The sequence below is a fragment of the Rhincodon typus genome, chromosome 46, assembly GCF_021869965.1.
Source record: "Rhincodon typus isolate 14 chromosome 46, sRhiTyp1.1, whole genome shotgun sequence".
Classification (NCBI taxonomy): Eukaryota; Metazoa; Chordata; class Chondrichthyes; order Orectolobiformes; family Rhincodontidae; genus Rhincodon; species Rhincodon typus.
Genome location: NC_063377.1, coordinates 6,994,233 through 7,016,097, shown reverse-complemented (window position 1 = coordinate 7,016,097; position 21,865 = coordinate 6,994,233). Strand labels below are relative to the sequence as shown.

General features: G+C 50.1%; 2 protein-coding genes across 6 annotated transcripts in view; both read right to left on the bottom strand.

The window, feature by feature from the left end:
* cgnb (cingulin b) overlaps positions 1-21,865 on the bottom strand; it is a 151,354-nt gene that overhangs the window by 115,861 nt on the left and 13,628 nt on the right. The gene's annotated exons all lie outside the window — the stretch shown is intronic.
* LOC125487874 (transcription factor 12-like) overlaps positions 13,486-21,865 on the bottom strand; it is a 49,870-nt gene continuing 41,490 nt past the window's right edge. For all 3 annotated transcript variants that reach the window (XM_048620362.1, XM_048620363.1, XM_048620364.1), the window contains exons 11-13: positions 21,161-21,390; positions 16,202-16,343; positions 13,486-14,149 (exon numbers count right to left, since the gene is read on the bottom strand). In XM_048620362.1, the coding sequence (XP_048476319.1) occupies positions 16,207-16,343; positions 21,161-21,390 (367 nt within the window). In that variant the 3' untranslated portion in view covers positions 13,486-14,149; positions 16,202-16,206. The remainder of the gene's footprint in view (positions 14,150-16,201; positions 16,344-21,160; positions 21,391-21,865) is intronic.

The window sequence follows — 21,865 nt, the reverse complement described above, 5'->3', positions numbered from 1 at the left end:
GCGCCCCTCTACCCCCCTCCCCACTCGGCCCCCATTTCTCCCCACTCAGCGGGGGTAGGGGTATGGAGTTGAGGGGGGGAGGTAGGGATATGGGGGATGAGGGGAAACGGGGAGGGGAGATGCGGGTTGAGAGGAGAGATGGGGGTTGAGGGGGTTAGGGGTATGGGGGTTGAGGGGGGAGGTAGGGGTGAGGGGAGAGATGGGGGTCAGGGCAACATGGGGAAGGGAGTTGGGGTTGGAGTTGAGTGGGGAGAAATGGGGGTTGAGTGGGGAGGGGGGTTGAGGGTAGAGATGGAGTAAGGGGGAGATGGGGGTGAGGGGGTAATGGGGCCAGATGGGTCTAAGGGGCGAGATGGGGGTGATGGGAGAGATCTGAAGGGGAGATGGGGGTGAGGAGGGAGATGAGGTTTGAGGGAGGTGATGGAGGTGGGGGGAAGATTGGGGTGGGGGAATGATGTGCGTGAGGGGGACATGGGGGTGAGGGGTAGATAGAAAGGGGAGATGGGGGTTGAGGGGTGAGATGGGGGGTGAGGGGGGGGGGGGGGGGGGGGGGGGGGGGGGGGGGGATTGGGGTGGGGGTGATGGGTGTAGGTATGGGTTTGGGGGTTGAGTGAGGAGATGGGTGTTGAAGGGGACGATGGGGGTAGGAGGAGATGGGGTTGAGGAGGGAGATGGGATGAGGGGAGAGATGGGGAAAGGAGGGGATTGAGGGTGAGGGCTTGGGGTGAAAGGAGGGAATGTGGAGCAGGGCAAAGGGGGAAAGGGGTGTGGGGTGCAGGGTAGGAGGTGAGTGGGTTGGGGGCAGTGAAATTGGGAGGGGGAGTGGAAGGAGGGTTGGGGTGTGGGAGATGGTAGGGGAAAGGAGAAGGTTGAGGTAGGAAAAGGGGTATGGAGAGGTAGGGTGGAAGGTTGGAGTTGGGAACAGGCTGGAAAGAGGGGCAAGTATGGAGGAATCGAGAAGGGGTTAATATTGGGGAGAGATTGGGCTGGGGGGGTGAAGGGAGGGTGAGAAAGGGTGGGGGAAAAGGAGAGTGAGGAAGGGTGGAGGGAGGGAGACAGGTGGAAGAAAGCAGGAGGGTGGTCTGGTGAGAGGCAGGAGGGAAGAGGAGGGGAGAAGGGAAGAGGGGAGGGGATGAAGAAGAATGGTGAGGAGGGATAGGTTAGGGAGGGAAGAGGATCTGGGGCAGAGGAAGGGTGGGGAGAGAGGGCGGATGGGGGGGAATGTAGAAACAGTGAGGGGGAGGAGGAGGGGAGAGGAAGAGAGTAGGGTAGGAGCTGTGGAGGGTGGAAAGTATGAGCTCAAAGTGGAGGGAGTAGGTAGAAGTGGAGAGAGGGAGTGGGAGGTGTAGAGTGAGGGGGAGGGAGCAGGAGTGCAGGGAGAAAGATGGATTGTTTGAACGAGACAATTTGATTGCAAATTTCAATGAGCTATCATGAAAGCAATGGGATGAATGGCCTCCTGCACTCTGTTGTGCTTTGATTATGTGTTAACATTTGAACATTAATTAATGTCCCAAACACCCCACCCACGCAACCACTGCCATCCCCTTTCTTTTTAATGGCAGGCTGCAAATGCTGGGGAAGCTAGTTAACTGTGGATGGCATTGCTGATGACCCCAAGCTGTCGGCGCCCTGCTCTCCTGGCTGTACGTGCACTTTCTCGATGCCAATACGTGTTGGAAACCTCCAGATCATCTGCTTGCTTTGTCTCAGATGGTGAGGCTACTTGCGAAACTGCCCCTTCAACACTACCCCAGCCCACCAACCACCAGTGTCAGGGAGGGTTAGGGTTAGGCCCCATTTCTCGATCTCTGCGAGTGAGTCAGGAGAAAGTCCAAGCCAGCTTTAGGCACGAAATTCAACTTTCAAAGACACTCTTTGGTGATTTATCACAGACTCAGTGGGTTGCGAAACCACTCGCTATTTTAAGAAAAGCAAAGTTGCATAGGCTAAGCGAGTCCTGACGTCTTGCTCTTTCACAGAGATAAGACCGGGTGGGATTGGCAAACATTTAAGCTGTGAAACTCACCCACCGTCCTGTAGGCGGGGAAAGTCTCCGTTGCCTTGTATGCTGCATATACATTCATCCACAAGCTGTTTACAGAGTTGGGTCTTGCAATGTTTTGAATTGCTTAACAAACCACGTCTCCCCTGGAGGTTTCCCCCCACCCCGCCCTGTGATCTCACGATTCGTGAACTGTGGACAGACCGGTTCTGACCCACCCCCAACTTCCCAAATCCACAAACAGGCCTTTGCAAAGTTGAAACAAAAACAGAAAGAGCTGGAGAAACTCAGCAGATCATAGTCATGGAGTTGCACAGCACGGAAACAGACCCTTTTGCCCAACTCGTCCATGCCAACCAGTCTATCCTAAATTAATCTTGTCCCATTTGCTGGCACTTGGCCTGTATTTCTCTAAACTCTTCTTATTCATATACCCATCCAGATACCTTTGAAATGTTGTAACTGTACCCACCTCCACCACTTCCTCTGGCAGTTTGTTCCATACACGCATCACCCTCTGTGTGAAAAAGTTGCCCTTTGGTCCCTTTTAAATCTTTCCCCTCTCACCTTAAACCTATGCCCCTCTAGTTTTGGACTCCCCCTACCCTGGGGGAAAAGACCTTGGCCATTCACGTTATCCATGCCCCTCATGATTTTATAAACCTCAATAAGGTCACCTCTCGGCCTCTGACGCTCCAAGGAAGATAGCCTCAGCCTATTCAGCCTGTCCCTATAGCGTAAACCCTCCAAACCTGGCAACATCCTTGTAAATCTTTTCTGAGCCCTCTCAAGTTTCACAACATCCTTCCTGTAGCAAGGAGACCAGAATTGAACGCAGTATTCCAGAAGTGGCCCTAACCAATGTCCTGTACATAACCATAAGTAAGTAAAGCACGTAACTAAAGTCAAACTAAAAGTGGAAAAGAAGAAAAAACAGAGAAGAATACCAGTCGAAGTGAACGAACGCAGGAGCCGTCCTTTGTACTGAGTGAGTGATGGGGCTGTGAAAATTTTTTTTATTCTTTCATGGGATGTGGGCGTCACTGGCTGGCTAGTACTTATTGCCCGTCCCTAGTTGCCCCTTGAGAAGGTGGTGATGAACTGCTTTCTTGAACCTCCACAGTCTGTATGCTGTAGATAGACCCACAATGCCCTTAGGGAGGGAGTTCCAGGATATTGACCCAGCCACACTGAAGGAATGGCAGTATGTTTCCAAGTCAGGATGGTGAGTGCTGTAGTGGTTGTGTGCGTCCGGACTGGAGCTGTTAATCTGGTCCAATCAGGGAGTCCTGGCCAGCAGATATAAACAGGAGCGTCAGAGGTTCTGTTCACTCTGAGAGCTGGCTCGGGACAGGGGGCATGTGGGGGAGCTGGATCACTGTCAATGATTTTCCATGTATAAATAAAGGGTGACTTGGTGACAGGATACTGGCCTCTGTGGAGTTATTTAAGTGGCGAAGAGAGAAAGGCACGTTCCTGAAGAAATTCGCTCACAATAGTCGTTGAGTTGGGTATGCATTTCTGGCATCATGCTGTTATTTGGGAAACTTGTCCTGGACCAAACGGACTTAAAAGTAGAAATTGTTTCTAAAGGGACAGAAGTCAGCAAATCTACAGGTCTGTTCAGGCTCTTTAGAAAAAGAAAACTTCACTTTTAGGACCATTCTGATATTCTGTCAAGGTCAGATCTCTGTATGTTATGTTTGTAATAAATTGATAGCAGTGGAGGAGAGAATTTGATATAAGTAAAACCAGCATAATCCTTTCCAAAATACCACTCCAGATCTTTATATATTGGCTGCGAATTTCTAACTGTTAGCATCGAAACATAGTTTGTGAAAACTGAAAGTATCCTTTAACTCAGAAAAGCAGCTGGTCTTTTGGATAAAGGATTCCCAACCTGTAAAAGCAAAGTACTGCTGGGTATCTGAAATGAAAACCGCAAGTATCAGGAAAAACCCAGCAGGTCTGGCAGCGTCTGTGGAGAAAGAAAGAGAGTTCACTTCTCTTGAGTCCAGTGCAACTCCTCTTTGATCCCAAAGAAAGCTCGTAGCAGACTTGAAGTGTAGCTCTCTCTGGTTATGAAAAGCATTCTTCAGTTGAGGCAGTGAATGTGGGGCGATTTAGCAGCTTTGCCTGTAGGCACCCAGTAACACCACAGTCAGGTTATCGTGCAAGTCTAACGCTTGAGGGTAGCCCCCAGGGAAGAGTGTTCACAGAATCAGGAAGAGAAGGAAAATCAGCTGCAGATGGCTAAGGAACGCAATGGCTTGTGTCAGACGGTGGTGCGAGCAATTCTAGAACTTTTAAGAAGGTAAAGCTGCCATAGTCTTACCTGACTATAGGGCTGATCTCTCATTACAGAAATGGAGACTGATGGTGGTCTAACCTGAAGGTCACCACACCTCATGTGAGAGGAGAGGTTGAGACTCCTTCATGGTATGAGACGTCGAACCCATGCCGTTGACATCACTCTGCAATGCAGATGCCCCTCCCGGTAGACCCTAACACAGTAACTGGAGTTGGATTCTTTAAAAAAGAACAGTTACAGGCTGCAAGGTGTCCAGATGTTGTAAAATCAAGTGAGATGGAGGTCAAATTCGCTGGGGTTCAATGACACTTAGCTTTATTAAGGAGAGTTCTGATGAGATACTGATGAAAGTGGAACCCCAAACAAAGCAATTAAAGGAAGCTGTTCCAAATGACAATGAGTTTTGACAAACTTAGTGGGAAAGTAGGTAACTAAAGTAGGTTTCTTAAAGTAGGGAAATATTATTATTAGGGTATCACTGTGGCTTAGTGGTTAGCTCTGCTGCCTCATGGCACCAGAGACCTGGGTTCAATTCCACCCTCGGGTGACTGTGTCGGTGTGGAGTTTGCACATTCTCCCCCAGTGTCTGAATGGGCACCCTCAGTGCTCCGGTTTCCTCCCACAGTCCAAAGATGTGCAGATTAGGGTGGATTGGCCATGCTAAATTGTCCCATAGTGTCTAGGGATGTGCAGGTTAGGGTGGATTGGGCGTGAGAAATTGCTCCGTAGTGTCCAGGATGTGCAGGTTAGGTGGACTAGCCGGGGGATAATGTGGGTCTGGGTGGGATGCTGTTTCGAGGTTCAGTGTGGACTCATTGGACCAGTTGGCCTGCTTCTGTACTGTAGGGATCCTGTGATCACTGGTCAGGCCAGTATTTATTGCCCATCCCTAATTGCCCAGAGGGCAGTTCAGAGTCAACCACATTAGTGTGGGTCTGGAGTCACATGTAGGCCAGACCAGGTAAGAATGGCAGTTTCCTTCCCTAAAGGACATTAGTGAACCAAATGGGCTTTTCCAACAATTGACAATGGATTCATGGTCATCACTAGACTCTCAATTCCAGTTCAAATTCCACCATCTGCCGTAGTGGGATTTGAATCTGGGTGCCCAGAACATTACCTGGGTCCCACCATCAGCCCCCGAACCATTGATAATCATTAGAAAAAAAAACCCCATTGGATTCTCTAATGTGGAAATGAAATTGACCAGTCTGCACCTGAACATGAGTCCACAGCAATGGCATCACCTCCTAACTGCCCTCTGAAATGGCCCGAGCCACTCGTTCAACTAAGGATGGGCAACAAATGCTGAACATTGCCAGCAACATCCCACAAATAGAAAGTGCTGCCTGGTTAAGCAGTCCCTGGGGTGCATACCGTTTGCAAATCGATTTGTATGCAAGATGGAACGCAATGCAGGATGAAATAACAGAGCTATTCCTAAGTATGGGAAATATTTATGCATCCGATCTTTAAAATTAGACTCCTGTTTGGCAATGCGTTCGTACGTACGGGCGTGTGTAAGTCGGACGTTCGTAAATAGGGGACTCCCTGTAACCTGGACACCATTCCCAGCTGTTTCAGTCACAGGTGCCAACGTCTCAAATCTTAACGCAAAACAAAAAGCACCAGCCCCATGGGTCGGTTTGTTTTATAAAATCTCTTTTTATTGCCATTGAAAACATACAAAAAGTTTGTTTCTCCTCAAAATTGTAAAACACAAAACCTAACCTTTCGTCGTGCTGGAGTAAACACTTGTGGTCATCAAATATGGTCGCGCAACTGGCACACCCCACCCCCCCCCCGCCCCCCCCCCCCCAAACCCAGCAATAACCCCCTCCCTACCCAGCCCATCCCTCAAGCCCTGCTCCAAAAGCAAGATGGTGCAGGGCGTCGAGACACGAGGATAGCGCTGTTTGGTTTCGCCAAGGCACGGCCGACACGCCCGTTCCACTCTACACTTGTCCCTCCGGCGTTCTCAGACCATGCACTGCCTCGATGCAACCTGTGATGTGGGGGCCACTCTCTCAGACTCGTCGCTGCGTGGTCACTTCCCCTAGTTCTGCATTTACCTTGTGATCTTAAGACGGGCGAGTGGCATTTTCCAGAGATGGTGTGGCTCGGGTTTGAACAGTCAGAAAGCCCCACCCACCCTGCCCTCCCAAAACGACCCACAGTATTTGGCGTTGACAGTGACAACTGGCACTTTGGCAGAGATGCCAATGCGGCAATATGGTGGCCTTCTCTGGCAGACTTTAACCCCCACACCCCATGACAGCCCAGAGATCCTGTGGGATAAACAAATGTCAAGGTTTCGAACTCAGACCTTCTTACCTCTGAAATGCTCCCGCGCAATCCCCCTACCTACTGTGGGAAATTGCTGCGGAATGGGGGCACGGTGGCTCAGTGTTTAGCGCTGCTGCCTCACGGCGCCAGGAATCCGGGTTCGATTCCACCCTCGGGCGACTGTCCGTGTGGAGTTTGCACATTCTCCCCATGTCTGCGTGGGTTTCCTCTGGGTGCTCTGGTTTCCTCCCACAGTCCAAAGATGTGCAGGTTAGGGTGGGTTGGCCGTGGTAAATTGCCCCGTAGTGCCCAGGGAGTGCAGGTTAGGGTGGACTGGCCATGCTAAATTGTCCCATAGTGCCCAGGGATGTGCAGGTTAGGGTGAATTGGCTGTGCTAAATTGCCCTTTAGTGTCCAGAGATGAGCAGGTTAGGATAAATTGGCCATGGGAAATGCAGGGTGACAGGGATAAGGTAGGTTGGTGTGGAATCGATGGGCCAAATAGCTTGCTTCCCCATTGTAACTAAATCAGTGAATCTGTCAGCAACATAGAGCTTGTATGATGGAAGCTAATGTGTGATTGATAGGGCCCAGTATCTCCCTCTTTCTTCACTGGCAAGCTGCAGTGTCAGACACGGTACTCTCACATTGATGGGACATTAAGCCGATCTCATCTTATGGGACTACAGAGGCAGGCGGGGGAAATCAGCTTTGATCCCAGCGTCTGTTCTGCTAACCGAGGTTGACTAGAACAGTGGACGTCAGCTGTTGTGACTACCCCCCGCTTGGGGAGCAGATGAAGGGAGAAGTTGCAGGAGGCCCAATCTTTCCCCTGCTCCCCAGTCTGAGAAAAAACCTTCTCAGAAGCATCTGCTGGGATGCTAGGGTCCACTTTACTCTAGGTAATTGGTTACTGTACCCTAATGCACAGGAAAGGAGAAGGGGAATGGTATTGTACCATATACCTCTCCCTTTCTTGTCTTGGATCTCAAGGTGTGGGCTGGACCTGCATTTATTCATTAAATCAGGCAGCCTGTTTGGGTCATTTCCCACTGGGCAGTTAAAGAGTCTACCACATTGCTTTGGATCTGTATTCACATGTAGGCCAAAGCAAGGTAAGGATGTTACATTCCCTTCCCCAAAAGGTGTTTTTCCAACAATTGTTACACCTATGATAGAAAGGATATTATTAAACTGGAAAGAGTGCAGAAAAGATTTATTAGGTTGCTACTAGAAGATTTGAGTCATAGGAAGAGGCTGGGACTTTTTTCCCTGAAATGTAGGAGACTGAGGTGGTGACCTTTATAGACGTCTATAAAATCATGAGAGGCATAGATAAGGTAAGACAGTCAACAGCTTTTCCCCAGGGTAGGGGAATCTAAAACTAGAGGGCATAGGTTAAGTGTTAGAGGGGACAGATACAATAGGGTCCAGAGGAGTCAATTTTTTTTCCCCACACAGAGGGTGGTGAGTGTCTGGAATGGGCAACCAGAGGTAGCAGTGGAAGAGAGTACAATTTCATTATTTAAGCAACATTTGGGCAGGTACATGGATGGGACAGATATGGAGGGATATGGACCAAACACAGGCAAATGGGACTAGGTTAAATTGTGAAAAGTGGGCAGCATGGACAAGTTGGGCCAAAGGACCTGCAGACCTCTACTGAAAACAAAAAAATGCCGGAGATCACAGCAGGTTGGGCAGCATCCGTGGACGGAGAGCAAGCTGACGCTTCGAGTCTAAATCACTTTTCACCAGAGCTTTTAAACGTATAGAGTTCAGTTCTTCCCCTGAAAAACTGGTCATCTACTGTGGCAGGATTCAAACCCAAGTACCCTAGAGGGGCTCTGGATTTACTAGCACTATTGAGGTTACCACTACACCACAGACTCCCAGATACAACGACAGTGCTCCTGAACTTTAAAAGCAAAGCCCCCTTTCACTCCAGTGACCACAAGCACAGGCTGAACTGCAGCAAACACCAACAGACCCCTTCTTTTTTTCTTAACATGACTGTGTGTACAGCATCAATAAAACAGTCTCACTAAAATAAAAAAAGAGCCCTACAGTCCATCTACATAAAATAGTAAACTTAGAAACTTATTAGTTTTGCTCCAAATTTCTTTGTAAATATCGAATACCTATGAAGAGTAATATTTTCAATTCATTTTGCAGTTTTTTTTTAAGAAAGATTACCATTGTATAAAACCTTAGAAATAGCAAAAAATAAGTTGGATTTCAATTCTTTTTTCTTTAAATTACTTGCACTCCTTTCCGTGATTAGCTTCTCCCAAGGAGTCGCCATATTCCTCAATTTTTGTACCCTTCGGGGAAATGGTTCCTGAGATGGCGTGGCCTCTTTTGCTGTTTTCGGAATAATCGTAACGAAAGCAAGGCAGGTCGCGTTTTCTGCTCCCTCTGGGAAAGCCGGGCAATGTTCAGCGAAACGCTCGTGGTTGGAAAAACGGGAAACTTGTTCTCCCACCTGGTCCCGGTGAGACGCTGCTTCAGCCGAAATAGAGAGTCTCCGGTCAACAAGCTAGCCCGTTCTTTCAGACCGAGACCAGGCACTCACCGGCATTTTCTGTTCCAATTTACGGCTTTATCCATTTTATCCCCAATCTTCGCACCACCCACCCACCCCCCCTACAACTCCATCCCAAATCAACTCACGCCATGTATAAGTCTGTCAAATCGACTCATGAAAGAGCAAATCAGCCGGTCACCTTTATTTAAGGCATAGAGGCTCGTCTTCATTTCCTGCAGCCTTTGACGGGATGGAGCGGGTGGGGGAAATGCGGGGGGGTGGAAGGGGGAGTGGTGGGGGGTGGGGGAGAAAAGCAGCAGAGGCAATCCTAGATTCAGGAGTATCGTGGGTTGGGGGAGTGACACTTGGAATCCTGTTCCCTGGTGTTCCCCAGATAATGTTTTCACAAGCTACCCCTTCTCGAATTATCGCAGCCATGGGCCATTGCCCTGCAGCAAGGTGGTAAGCCGCCATCTTGAATCTACACAGGGCGAAGACGCTCGAGGAGGAGGAAAGGGGGGGGGGGGAGAGAGAGAGAGCGAGAGAGAGGGAGAGGTTCCAGGATTTCAATCCTAAGAAGCCATGATGAGAATGATCAGATCAACCACGGTCTCCCCGAATGGCGGAGCGGACCTGACGGGCTGAACGGCCATACTTCTGCTCCTACGTCTTTCGTCCACCGGGAGTGAAGGAGTTAGCGAGTCGGAGGGGAACCTCTGAAGCTTCTCTGGTGATCCAAATCGGTGGTTGTGCCATATTGAAGGAATGGGTTTTACTGCCAAGGCATGTGCGTGTCTCTCGTTAACGATGGAGGTGAGGAGAATATTTCCAATCACCCCGACAAAGAGGGCCTTTGGAACACCCTTTCATTCATGGAGCAGTGGAGGAATGGGACTTTATTTTTTAAGGCAGAGGTAGATAATGGAGTCGAAGGTAATCTGGGTCATTTTTTAAAATTCAGTCACAGGATGTGGGCATCTCTGGCCAGGCCAGCACTTATTGCCCATCCCTAATTGCCCAGATGGGACAGCTGAGAGTCTTCCAGGGTCTGGAGTCACATGTAGGCCAGCCCGGGCAAAGATGGTAGTTTCCTTCCCTAAAGGAGATTAGTGAACCAGATGGGTGTTTCTGACAATGGATCTGTGGGTCATCGTTAGACTCTTAATTCCAGATTTTTATTGAATTCAAACCGTGGTGGGATTTGAACCCAGGTCCCCTGAGCCTCTGGATTAACAGTCTCACGATAACACCACGTGGCTGGGATGTGTTGTCAAGGTCACAATTAAAGAAACAGGAGCAGGCCATTTGGTTATGTTGTTGGCTGATCATCCAACGCAATCTCCTGTTCCCCACTTCCTCCCCCATTCCCTTTGATAAGCCACAAGCTTAGCGACTGGCACGCTCAAGGAGCCAAATGACCTTTTCCTGCTCCCAATCACGACGTTTGTACGGTCTCAGGTTTGGTCTCCAGTCACACCTGGTTCTCTGAGCCGAGATGCCCCCTGCACCATTAGGTAACTGCCCCAGTTTCGGACTGAGGTAGACAGAGATGAGGAGGAATTCCTTCTCTCAGAGGGTAGTGGAATCTGTGGAATTCTTTATGGCAGAGGCTGGGCCATTAAGGATATTCAGGGCTGAGGTAGATTGCAAATCAGCGAGGGGATCAAAACAAGAAGACAGCATTGAGGAGGATCAGATCAGATACCACCTCATTGAGTGGTGGAGCAAGCCTGATGGGCTGAATGGCCTGCTCCTTTGGGCTTTTAGCCGTGCATCTTGTTCCAGGATACGTTACAGGAATGATGCAAGAACGTGATGTTCAAATGGAAGATTGGCTGCGATTCCATTGGCTGACGGAGCAGACTCGTTGGGCCGAATGGCTTACTTCAACTCCTGTGTTTTGTGGTCTAATATTTAATCCGAGCAGCTACATCGGAAAAGGCCAGGATTTGCGTGGGCCGTGAGGTTGACTCCTTCACATCCGCACGGTGCAGGCGGACAGAGAGAGACATACTAACCCCTGTGTCCCTCCACAAGCTTTCAGAAGTGAAGGGATTGCCTCACCGCATAGAGAGAGAGAGAGAGTTAAAACAGTCAATGTAGAAAGCAGGGGACAGTCAGCCCAGAGCTAAGAATGTAATGGCAGGACAGGCAGGTGTGTTCAAAATTATACAGGGTTTTGTTGGTACTAACTAAGAATTTGTTCCCACTGAGCACCCCAGACTGAATTTAGGCAATTGGCAAAGGAATCTATGAAAGTAACTTTTAAAACAACAAAGTTGCTTTGAGCCCAGAACCCAATGCACTGTAAGTGGAAGCAGATTTTTTTTTCCCCTTTATTCATTCTTGGGAGGAGGGTGTCGCTGGCTCGGCAGCATTTAATGTCAATCCCTAATTGCCCAGAGGGCAGTTCAGAGTCAACCACATTGCTGTGGGTCTGGAGTCACGTGCAGTTCCCTTCCCTAAAGGACATTAGTGAACCAGGTTGGTTTTTCCTGACAATTGGCAATGGATTCGCGGTCATCATTACATCCTTAATTCCAGATATTTTATTGAAGGATTCGAACCTGGGTCCCCAGAATGTTATCCGGGTCTCTGGATTAACAGTCCAGCGATAATACCACTAGGCTATTGCCTCCTCCTATCAGTTTAGAAGAATGAGAGGGAGAATCTTATTGAAACATATAAAATTATGAAGGGAGTAAATAAGATAGAAGCAGGGAAGTTGTTTCCACTGGAACTAGGGGGGCATGGCCTCAAAATAATGGGGAGCAGATTTCAGACTGAGTTGAGGAGGAACTTCTTCACCCAAAGGGTTGGGAATCTGTGGAATTCCCTGCTCAGTGAGGCTACCTTGTTGCGTGTTTTAAAGACAAAGACAGATTTTTGAACAGTAGAGGATTTAAGGGTTATGGTGAGCGGGCAGGTAAGTGGAGCTGAGTCCACGAAAAGATCAGCCACGATCTTATTGAATGATGGAGCAGGCGCGATGGCCTACCGCTGTTCCTATTGCTCACGTGGATTCAATGGGAACTTTCAAAAGGATAGTATATTGGGAAGGAAGACATTTACAAAGTCACGTGGAGGTCTTAGAGAACATGTCCTTGACCAGATTGCTGCTACAACGTAAGAGGTTTAGGACAGAGTGCAGGATGAACCGTGAGACAGATTAGCCTTAACTGGCATTTGGCAGACTGAGAGGTGGGAGTGCGGAAGATGCTTGCGAGGACAAAGCCATGACAATTGATTGGAGAAGTGGGGGATTGGTTCCTTTGGAGGAGGTTCACACGTGAGTTCACAACATCTCGCAATGGCTTGGGCAGAGTAGACGGGATGAAAACATTCCCCTTCACAAGGGGGGGGGAGAATCGAGAAGCGGACGGCGCAGGTTTAAAGCAGCAAATACGAGGCAAGAAAATAAATGTTCACACAGCGAGCGTGAGGCAGAGTCAATGGTGGTTAGTTAAAAGGCAAGAGTGCGCAGGGTTGTGAGAAAATGGCAGGAGATTGGCACTAACACTCATTCAGAGTGCTGGTGCGAACAGATGGGCTGAAGCTGCATTGTAACAATTCTGTGATCTTATTGGCAAATATAAAATCCTGAGGGGGCTGGACAGGAAGAATGCTAAGGGGCATTTCCCCTGGTCTGAGAGACTCGGTGACAATGAGAATTCTGGATTTCACTGTTAATGGTAAGGTCCTGGGGAGTGTTGCTGAACAGAATGACCTGGGGTTGAGGGTTCATAGTTCCTTGAAAGCGGAGTCACAGGTAGACAGGGTAGTGAAGAAGGTGTTTGGTACGCTTGCCTTTATTGGTCAGTGCATTGAGTATAGGAGTTGGGAGGTCATGTTGCGGCTGTACAAGACATTAGTTAGGCCACTTTGGGAATGCTGCATTCAATTCTTGTCTCCCTGCCATGGGAAGGATGTTGTGAAACTTGAAAGGGTTCAGAAAACATTTACACGGATTATGGAGGCTTTGCGCTATAGGGAGAGGCTGAATAGAATGGGGATATTTTCTCTGGAGCATCAGAGGCCGAGGGGTGACCTCATAGAGGTTTACAAAATCATGAGGGGCAAGGATAGGGTGAACAGCGGTAAGGTTTTAGTTTAAAACGTCTCGCCACCCTGCTTCAGTCACCTCTCTTCTCGCTTGCTGCAACGCTGCTAATAAAAAAAAAACCCTCTCCATAACGACCGGTAGCCCCCCCAATACCATATCCTCACCGCCCCTCCCTGTATAAGGAGCATCTACAGCTCCAGGATGCAACTGAGAAACATAGAAAATGGGGAGCAGGAGTAGGCTTCTCGGTCCTTCGAGCCTGCCCTGCCAATCAACAAGTCAATCTCAAGTTTTCGAGAAGATTTGTAGCTCGGGTTGTAGAGGAAGTTGTAGACGGCTTAGCGAGCATGTCTACAACCTCAACAGGTTGACCATCCAACTCAGTCCCCTATTCCTGCTTTGAGTGACCCCTTCGATCCCTGTGGAGCTACAATCCAATTCCTTCCCGAAAACATTCAGTCTTTCGGCCCTGACCGCTCTCTGCGGCAGAGAATTCCACAGGCTCCCCCGCTCTCTGGGTTGAAGACTTCTCCTCATCTTGGGCCCAAGGTTTAAGAAGACAGCCACACAGTTTTCTGCACGTTCGCACAATATGGAGACATTCCCCTTTCAGTAGGAAAGAAGACGAATTATACTAAGAGAAAAGACTGAGCGGAGCTTTGACCCAGATGGGGCAGTTGGCAGCGATGGAAGGGAAACGGTTGTTCCCCCCCACGACAACAACAACCCCCCACCCTCCCAAGACCCGCTGCAGATTCCAGTCAAGCGACTAACCAAAAAGAAAATGGAATCTGGGATCTGCCTCAATCCAGAATATGGCTCCAACAGCGTCTTATACAACAACTAGGGGGAGAAGTGGGGGGTGGGGTGGGGAGGGAAATTGGTTGGGGAGGGGAAGGTGGGGGGGCTCCAAACCCTTTGCGAAATTCGTGAAGACCGCCTGGGTCCCAGCGTTTCCTGAAATGAGAGTGTCAGGGTGGGGGGGGGGGGGATAGGGAAGGAGAAAGGAAGACCAGTTAGGAAGATGGGCGGAACTAGGCAACAACAAAAAAAGACTGCATTTTCCTGGCGCCCCCACCAAAGCACCACCGACGCATCCAATTCAGCGTTCCACAGGCTCAGTCGAAGCTACGTTGCCAGCGAACAGGACAAAGATCAACTAATCAGCCAGGGTACACATGCAGCGATGAATGGCATTTGGGCATCCACTGTAGTGGCATCACATCACTACGCATCATATCCGCCCACTGAGCTGGCCAGTAGGTAGGAGGGGACAACCTGGGTGTGGCTGGACAATGTATGCGATAGAGGAGGGGAGGGTAAGTTCACTCGCTGCAACGAGACCTGGGTGTCTTTGTTCCAAACATATTTACATTGTGGACCCTCTAATCCTTGTCCTCCTAAGGGACAGAGGTCCCGGGTTTGGAAGGTGCTGTCTAAGGAGCCTTGGGGGAGTCATTGTAGGCGGTACACACTGCTGCGACTGAGCATCGGTGGCGGAGGGAATGGGTGCTTGTGGATGTGGTGCCAATCCGGGGGGCGGGGGGATGCTTTGTCCCTGGATGGTATCGAGCTTCTCGAGCGTTGTTGGAGCTGCCCCCAACCAGGGCAAGTTGAGGTGGGGTGGGGGGGGAGTATTCCCTCACACTCCTGCCTTGTCGATAGTGAGATAGGCGCGTGTGTGTGTGAGTGTGAGTGTGTGTGAGTGTGAGAGTGTGAGAGAGAGAGAGAGAGTGTGAGTGAGTGAGTGAGTGAGTGAGTGAGTGAGTGAGTGTGTGTGTGAGAGAGAGAGAGAGAGAGTGTGTGTGAGTGTGTGTGAGGGAGTATACGTGAGAGTGAGAGTGTGTGTGTGTGTGTGAGAGAGAGAGTGTGTGTGTGAGAGAGTGTACGTGAGAGTGAATGTGTGTGTGTGTGAGAGAGAGAGTGTGTGTGAGAGTGTGTGTGTGAGTGTGTGTGTGTGTGAGTGTGTGTGTGAGTGTGTGTGTGAGTGTGTGTGAGAGAGAGAGTGTGTGAGAGAGAGAGAGAGAGAGTGAGTGTGTGTGAGTGTGTGTGACAGAGAGAGAGAGAGTGTGTGTGTGTGTGAGACAGAGAGAGAGAGAGAGAGTGAGAGTGTGTGTGTGTGTGTGTGTGTGTGTGTGTGTGTGTGAGAGTGAGAGTGTGTGTGAGTGTGCGTGTGAGAGTGTGAGTGGATGTGCGTGTGCGTGTGAGTGTGCGTGTGAGAGTGTGAGTGGATGTGCGTGTGCGTGTGCGTGTGCGTGTGCGGGGTCAGGAGGGGAAATACTCGCTGCAGGATTCCCAGCCTCTGACTTGTTTTTGTAGCCATTGTATTTATACAACTGGTATAGTTCTCAGTTTCTGGTTAATGGTAACCCCCAGGATGTTGACAGTGCAGGGGGGGATTCAGTGACGATAACACCACTGGATGTCAAAGGGCAATGGTTAGATTCCCTTTCAATGGTAACCCCCAGGATGTTGATAGTGGGGAGATTCAGTGATGGTAACACCACTGATTGTCAAGGGGACGATGGTTACATCCTCTCTCAATGGTAACCCCCAGGATGTTGATGTGGGGTGGGGAATTCAGTGATGGTAACACCATTGAACATCAAGGGCTGGTGGTTGGATTCTCTCTTGAGATGGTCACTGCCTGGCATTTGCATGGCGTCAATGTTCTCTACCATTTGTCAGCTCAGGCATGTGGGCACAGACTGCTTCAATGTTTAAACAGTTGAAAAGTGGTCTGAGTAACATTCAGAACTTCTGATGGAGTGACACTCGATGATGAAGCAGCTAAGATGGTCGGACAGAAAAGCTCTTGCTTTGTATGAGCCATGGCTCCCATCAACTGGAACATTCTCCCTGAATTCCTGTGCACCAGGAATGGAGGCCTATCCTGGAGGGCCTGGTAATAACATACTACAAATTGGCACCGCAAAGGGAACACCATCCCCCCCGATGCAAACCTCCACACAACTCCTTAAAACGGTGCTGGTTCCGAGTGGGATTTACCTGCTTCACATGTGACCCATGGGGTTGGGGGAATCTCCAATTCCCTGATGAACCACCAGATGCGTGGATGTGGATTCGCCATTGGAAATCTTCTCTTCCTCTCTTCGCTTCAGGCAGGCAGCTTTTGGGTTCAGATTCCTCTCTGTGACGGAGGGCAAAGCCAACAGTGAGACTTTCCTTCCCCCTGCATAATGCCCCCGCCACCCACCCCAGCTGACTTCCTGTCAAGCATTACCTGAACCAATTGAGACCTCATTGTGGAAGAAGGAAATTGGTGAACAGGAGAGGGACCATGGGATCGGTCACAACAGGGACAGTTTGTGCAGGAAGGACAATAAAAAGAAAGGGGAAGGCAGGACATTCCCATTGCCTGAAACCTCTACCACCCCCAACTATCAACATCCTAGGGGCTACCATTGACAGGAAATCTAATCATTCCCCCATCACACTCAATGGCATTATCATCATTGATTTCCCCCACTATCCTGGGGGTTATCACTGACCAGAAACTGAACTGGACCCAGCCATATCAATACAAGGGCTACAACAGCAGGTCAGATACTGGGAATCCTGCAGTGAGTAACTCCCCTCCTGACTCCCCCCAAAGCCTTAGATCATGATCATAGAATCCCTACAGTGTGGAAACAGGCCCTTCGGCCCAACAAGTCCACACTGACCTTCAGAGCATCCCACCCAGACCCATCCCCCTAATCTACACATCCGTGAACACTATGGGCAATTTAGCACGGCCAATCCACCCTAACCTGCACATCTTTGGGCTGTGGGAGGAAACCGGAGCACCTGGAGGAAATCAACGCAGACACGGGGAGAATGTGCAAACTCCACACAGTCGCCCGAGGGTGGAATCGAACCTGGGACTCTGGCACTGTGAGGCAGCAGTGAGCCACTGTGCCGCCCAAAAATTGACAAGGCACACATCAGGAGTGCGAGGGAATACCCCCCACTTGCCTTGGATGGGGGAAGCTCCGACAACACTTGAGAAACTGAACACCGTCCAGGGACAAAGCAGCACCCCCTTGGATTGGCACTACATCCACAAGCACCCACTCCTTCCACCATCGACGCTCAGTCGCAGCAGTGTGTACCATCTACAGCAACTCCCCAAGGCTCCTCAGACAGCACCTTCCAAACACGTGAATTGTACCCTCTAGAAGGACAGGGGCAGCAAATACATGGGAACACCACCCCCTGCAAGTTCCCCACCAAGCCACTCACCATCCTGACCTGGAAATACATCGGCCATTCCTTCATTTTCGATGGATCAAAATCCTGGAATGGTCTCCCTAATGCCACCGTGCCACCACAAGGGAGCCTGCAGCAGTTCAAGATGGTGGCTCACCCCCCTCTTTCTCAAGGGGCAATTAGGGATGGGCAATAAATGCTCACCCAGCCACTGACCCCCACATCCCACAAACATGCTTACCCTGGCTGCCAAGGACTGAGCTACAGTTAAAACCCACAGGGTTTGTGCTATAGGGAGGGGTTGAATAAGCTGGGGCTATTTTCCCTGGAGCGTCGGAGGCTGAGGGGGTGACCTTATAGAGGCTTATAAAACCATGAGGGGCATGGATAGGGTGAATAGCCAAGGTCTTTTCCCCCAGGGTAGGGGAGTCCAAAACTAGAGGGGCATAGGTTTAAGGTGAGAGGGAAAAGATTTAAAAGGGACCTGAGGGGCAACTTTTTCACAGAGGGTGGTGAGAGTATGGAACGAGCTGCCAGAAGAAGTGGAGGAGGCTGGTACAATTACAATATTTAAAAGGCATCTGGATGGGTAGAGGAAGGGTTTAGAGGGATATGGGCTAAATGCTGGCAAATGGGACTAGATGAATTTAGGATATTTGGTCAGCATGGACGAGTTGCATGAAGGGTCTGTTCAGTCTGTGACTCACAAGGCAAGGGAGTACACAGTGAATGTTAGGACTCTGGGAAATAGAGAATTAGAGGGAACTTGATGTACGTGTCCATAGATCCTTGAAGGTAGCAGGAGAGGTTGAGAAGATGGCTAAGGAGGGATATGGGGAACTTGCCTTGATCAGTCGCGGTTTTGAATACAAAGGGAAATGAGGTTATGATGGAGCTGTATATAACCTTAACTAGACAACAGCTGGAGTACAGTGTGCAGTTCTGGTCCCCACACTGTAGGAGGTATGTGATAGTGCTGAAGAAGGTTCAGAGGAATTTAACCAGGATGTTGCCTGGGCTGGAGTGATTCAGCGATGGAGAGAGACCAGAGAGGCTGGGGTTGTTTTCCTTCGAGCAGAGAGGGTGTATACAAAATTATGAGGGGCATTGACACAGTCGATAGGGAGAAGCTTTTCCCCTCAGTAGACAAGTCAATAGCCGAGCCAGAAGACTCGTGGAGATTTAAGACGGGGTGCGGGAGGTTGAGAGGGGATTTGAGGAAAGATTTTTCACCCAGAGGGCGTGGAGGTATCTGGAACCCACAGCTGAAAGGGTGCTAGAGCCAGGAACCCTCAATGCCTGGTTCGGCCACATCTGGAGTATTGTGTCCAGTTCTGGTCGCCTCATTACAGGAAAGATGTGGAAGCATTGGAAAAGGTGCAGTGGAGATTTACCAGGATGTTGCCTGGAATGGAGGGAAGGTCTTACGAGGAAAGGTTGAGAGAGATAGGGCTTTTCTCTTCAGAACGACGAAGGATGAGAGGTGACTTGTTAGAGGTGTACAAAATGATCAGAGGTAAAGATAGAGTAGACAGGCAGAGACTTCTTCCGATGGTGGAGGTAGCTATTTCAAGGGGGCATAGTTTTAAAGTGAGTGGAGGTAGATATAGGTGAGATGTCAGAGGTAGGTCCTTTACTCAGAGAGTGGTAGGGGCGTGGAATTCATTGCCGGAGAGGGTAGTGGAGTCGGCCTCATTAGGGGCATTTAAGCAGCTATTAGATAGGCATATGGATGATAGTATAAGGTAGGGGTGGAGGCTAGATAGACTTTAGGATTAGGGTAAAAGTTCAGCACAACATCGTGGGCCGAAGGGCCTGTACTGTGCTGTACTGTTCTATGACATTGAAGTGGTACGTAGAGGAGCACTTGGAATGCTATAATGTACTAGGCTACAGTCCAAGTGCTGGGAAAAGGAACTAGAATGGATAGGTGCTTGATGACCAGTGCAGAAATGATGGGCTGAAGGGCCTCTTTCCATACTATGAACAGTCTCCAACATAGCTAATTTAATCAGTCCGATTCAGGCATACCTCCAGAGCAGAGTGGGACTAGAACCCGGGTCTTCTAGCCCAGAGGTAGGGACAATACAATTGTACCACAAGTCTCCTCTCCATTGTCAGATGAACACAAGAAACCTTTGCTCAGTGTTACCCAAGAGTCCCAGACCAGCCTGGATAAAGATGGCAGATTCCCTTTGTTGAGATCCGAACACCTCACCTCAGAGTCCGAGGCACACTTAGCTCCAAAGAGGGCCATTTGGCCTGTTGTGTCCATGCCAGCCCACAAAGCTCTGAATTCATTCATTTTTTCCAGCTCTCGAGCCCACAGCCCATTGCTATAGCAATGCCAGTCAATGCTGCCCACATATTTGAGAGTTTGTGACTCATCCATCATTTCAGGCAGTGCATTCCAGACTCCCACCACCCCTCTTAGGTGAGAAACATTCTCCTCAACCCTCCTATGTCTTACCCTAAATCCATGCCCCCTGGTTATTGACCCTTCTACGAATGGAATAAGTGCCCTATCTACGTCCCTCACCATCTTATACAACCCAGGTTCCCTCCCAACCTTCACTGCTCCGAGGAAAACAAACCCAGTCCATCCCATATATAACACAGTGTGGAGCTGGAGGAACACAGCAGGCCAGGCAGCGTCAGAGGAGCGGGAGAGTTGATGCTTCTGAAGAAGGGTCCCGACCCAAAACATCAACAGTCCTGCTTCTCTTGCTGCCTGGCCTGCAGTGTTCCTCCAGCTCCGCACTGCGTTATCGGTGACTCCAGCATCTGCAGTTCTTACTACCTCTCAGTCTATCCCATCTTAGCTGAGAACCTCCATCCCATGCAACATCCTGGTGAATTTCCCCTGCACCCTCTCTAGTGCAATCACATATATCTTTTGCAAAGCACAGTGAGCAGAACCGCATGTAATACTCTAGGGGTGATGTAACCAATGTTTCCTACAGTTCCCAACATCATCTCCCAATCCCTGCACGGGCTAACCAATGTATCAACGGGACTGAGTTGGAGATGTTCGAGAGCGTCCATTTCCTGGGAGTGATGGTCTGCACATGTTGGGCGCAACGGTCAAGAAAGCACCACAGGAGGCTAAGGAAATTCGGCATGCCCACCAATTTTTATAGGTGCACCATAGAAAGCATCCCATCTGAATGCATCATGGACCGGTATGGAAACTACTCTTCCCAAGACCGTAAGAAACTACATAGAGTTGTGCAAACGCAGCCCAGTCCATCAGCCTTCCATCCAATGACTCAGTCTCCACTTCCCGCTGCCCCAGGAAGGCAAAGACCAACCCCACCCCCCCTAGTTATAGTCTCTTCCATCGGGCAGAAAATGTAAAAGTTTGTACACACATACAAACAGATTCAAGAACAGCTTCTTCCTGAAGAAGTTTTCTGAAGAAGGGTCCAGGCCCGAAACTTCAGCCTTCCTGATCCTTTGATGCTGCTGGGCCTGCTGTGTTCATCCAGCTCTATACCTTGTTATCTCAGCTTCTTCCCCGCTGTTATCAGACTTCAGAGCAGCCCTATGGTCTGGGAAGACAATGGTGTCTTGACTTGACCATTGCTGTACACAAAACAGAAATTGCCTGGAAAAGCTCAGCAGGTCTGGCAGCCTCTGCAAAGGAAGAAACAGAGTTAACGATTCGGGTCCGGTGACCCTTCCCTGAGACCATCGCTGTGCCCAGTGCTGCCCTCCCGGTCTGCGGCCCCACCACGCCACCCGCGAGCCACCTACCTCTCACTTGTTGCTCTAGCCCGAGGATGACGGAGACGGCCTGGTGGAGGATGAGGAGCTTGGTCTGCGGCTTGTCGTTCTTCATGTGGAGCTGACACATACGGCCCAGCTCCTTGAAGGCTTCGTTGATGTCGCGCACGCGGAGACGCTCCCGCGCGTTGTTCGCCATGCGCCGGTCCTTCTCCCGCTCGGCTTTCTGACCCGGGTTCAGCTCGTCGTCCTCGTGGTTACTGAAACGGGCGGCAGAGGTCAGTTCAGCGGGCAAACCAATGGCCACCCGCGTTGGGAGGGAGGGAGGGAGGGGACGGAGACGAATGGTTGAGGAACCCGCAACGTGACCGGGACACCGCGGAGTCACACGGCATGGAAACGGAACTTTTTGGCCCAATTCGCCCAGAAGGCAAACAGTAGGCCAGCCTCCACGGCGAGAGGTGTCGGATCCAGGAGCAGGGATGTAGAATCACGGAACCCCGACAGCGTGGAAGCAGGCCATTCGGCCCATCGAGTCCACACTGACCCTAGGAAGGGCACACCACCCAGACCCACCCTCCTACCCAATCCCTGTGACCCTGCATTTCACACAGCCAATCCACCCTAACCTGCACATCCCTGGGCACTACAGGGCAATTTAGCACGGCCAATCCACCCTAACCCGCAGATCCCTGGGCACTACGGGACAATTTAGCACGGCCAATCCACCCTAAC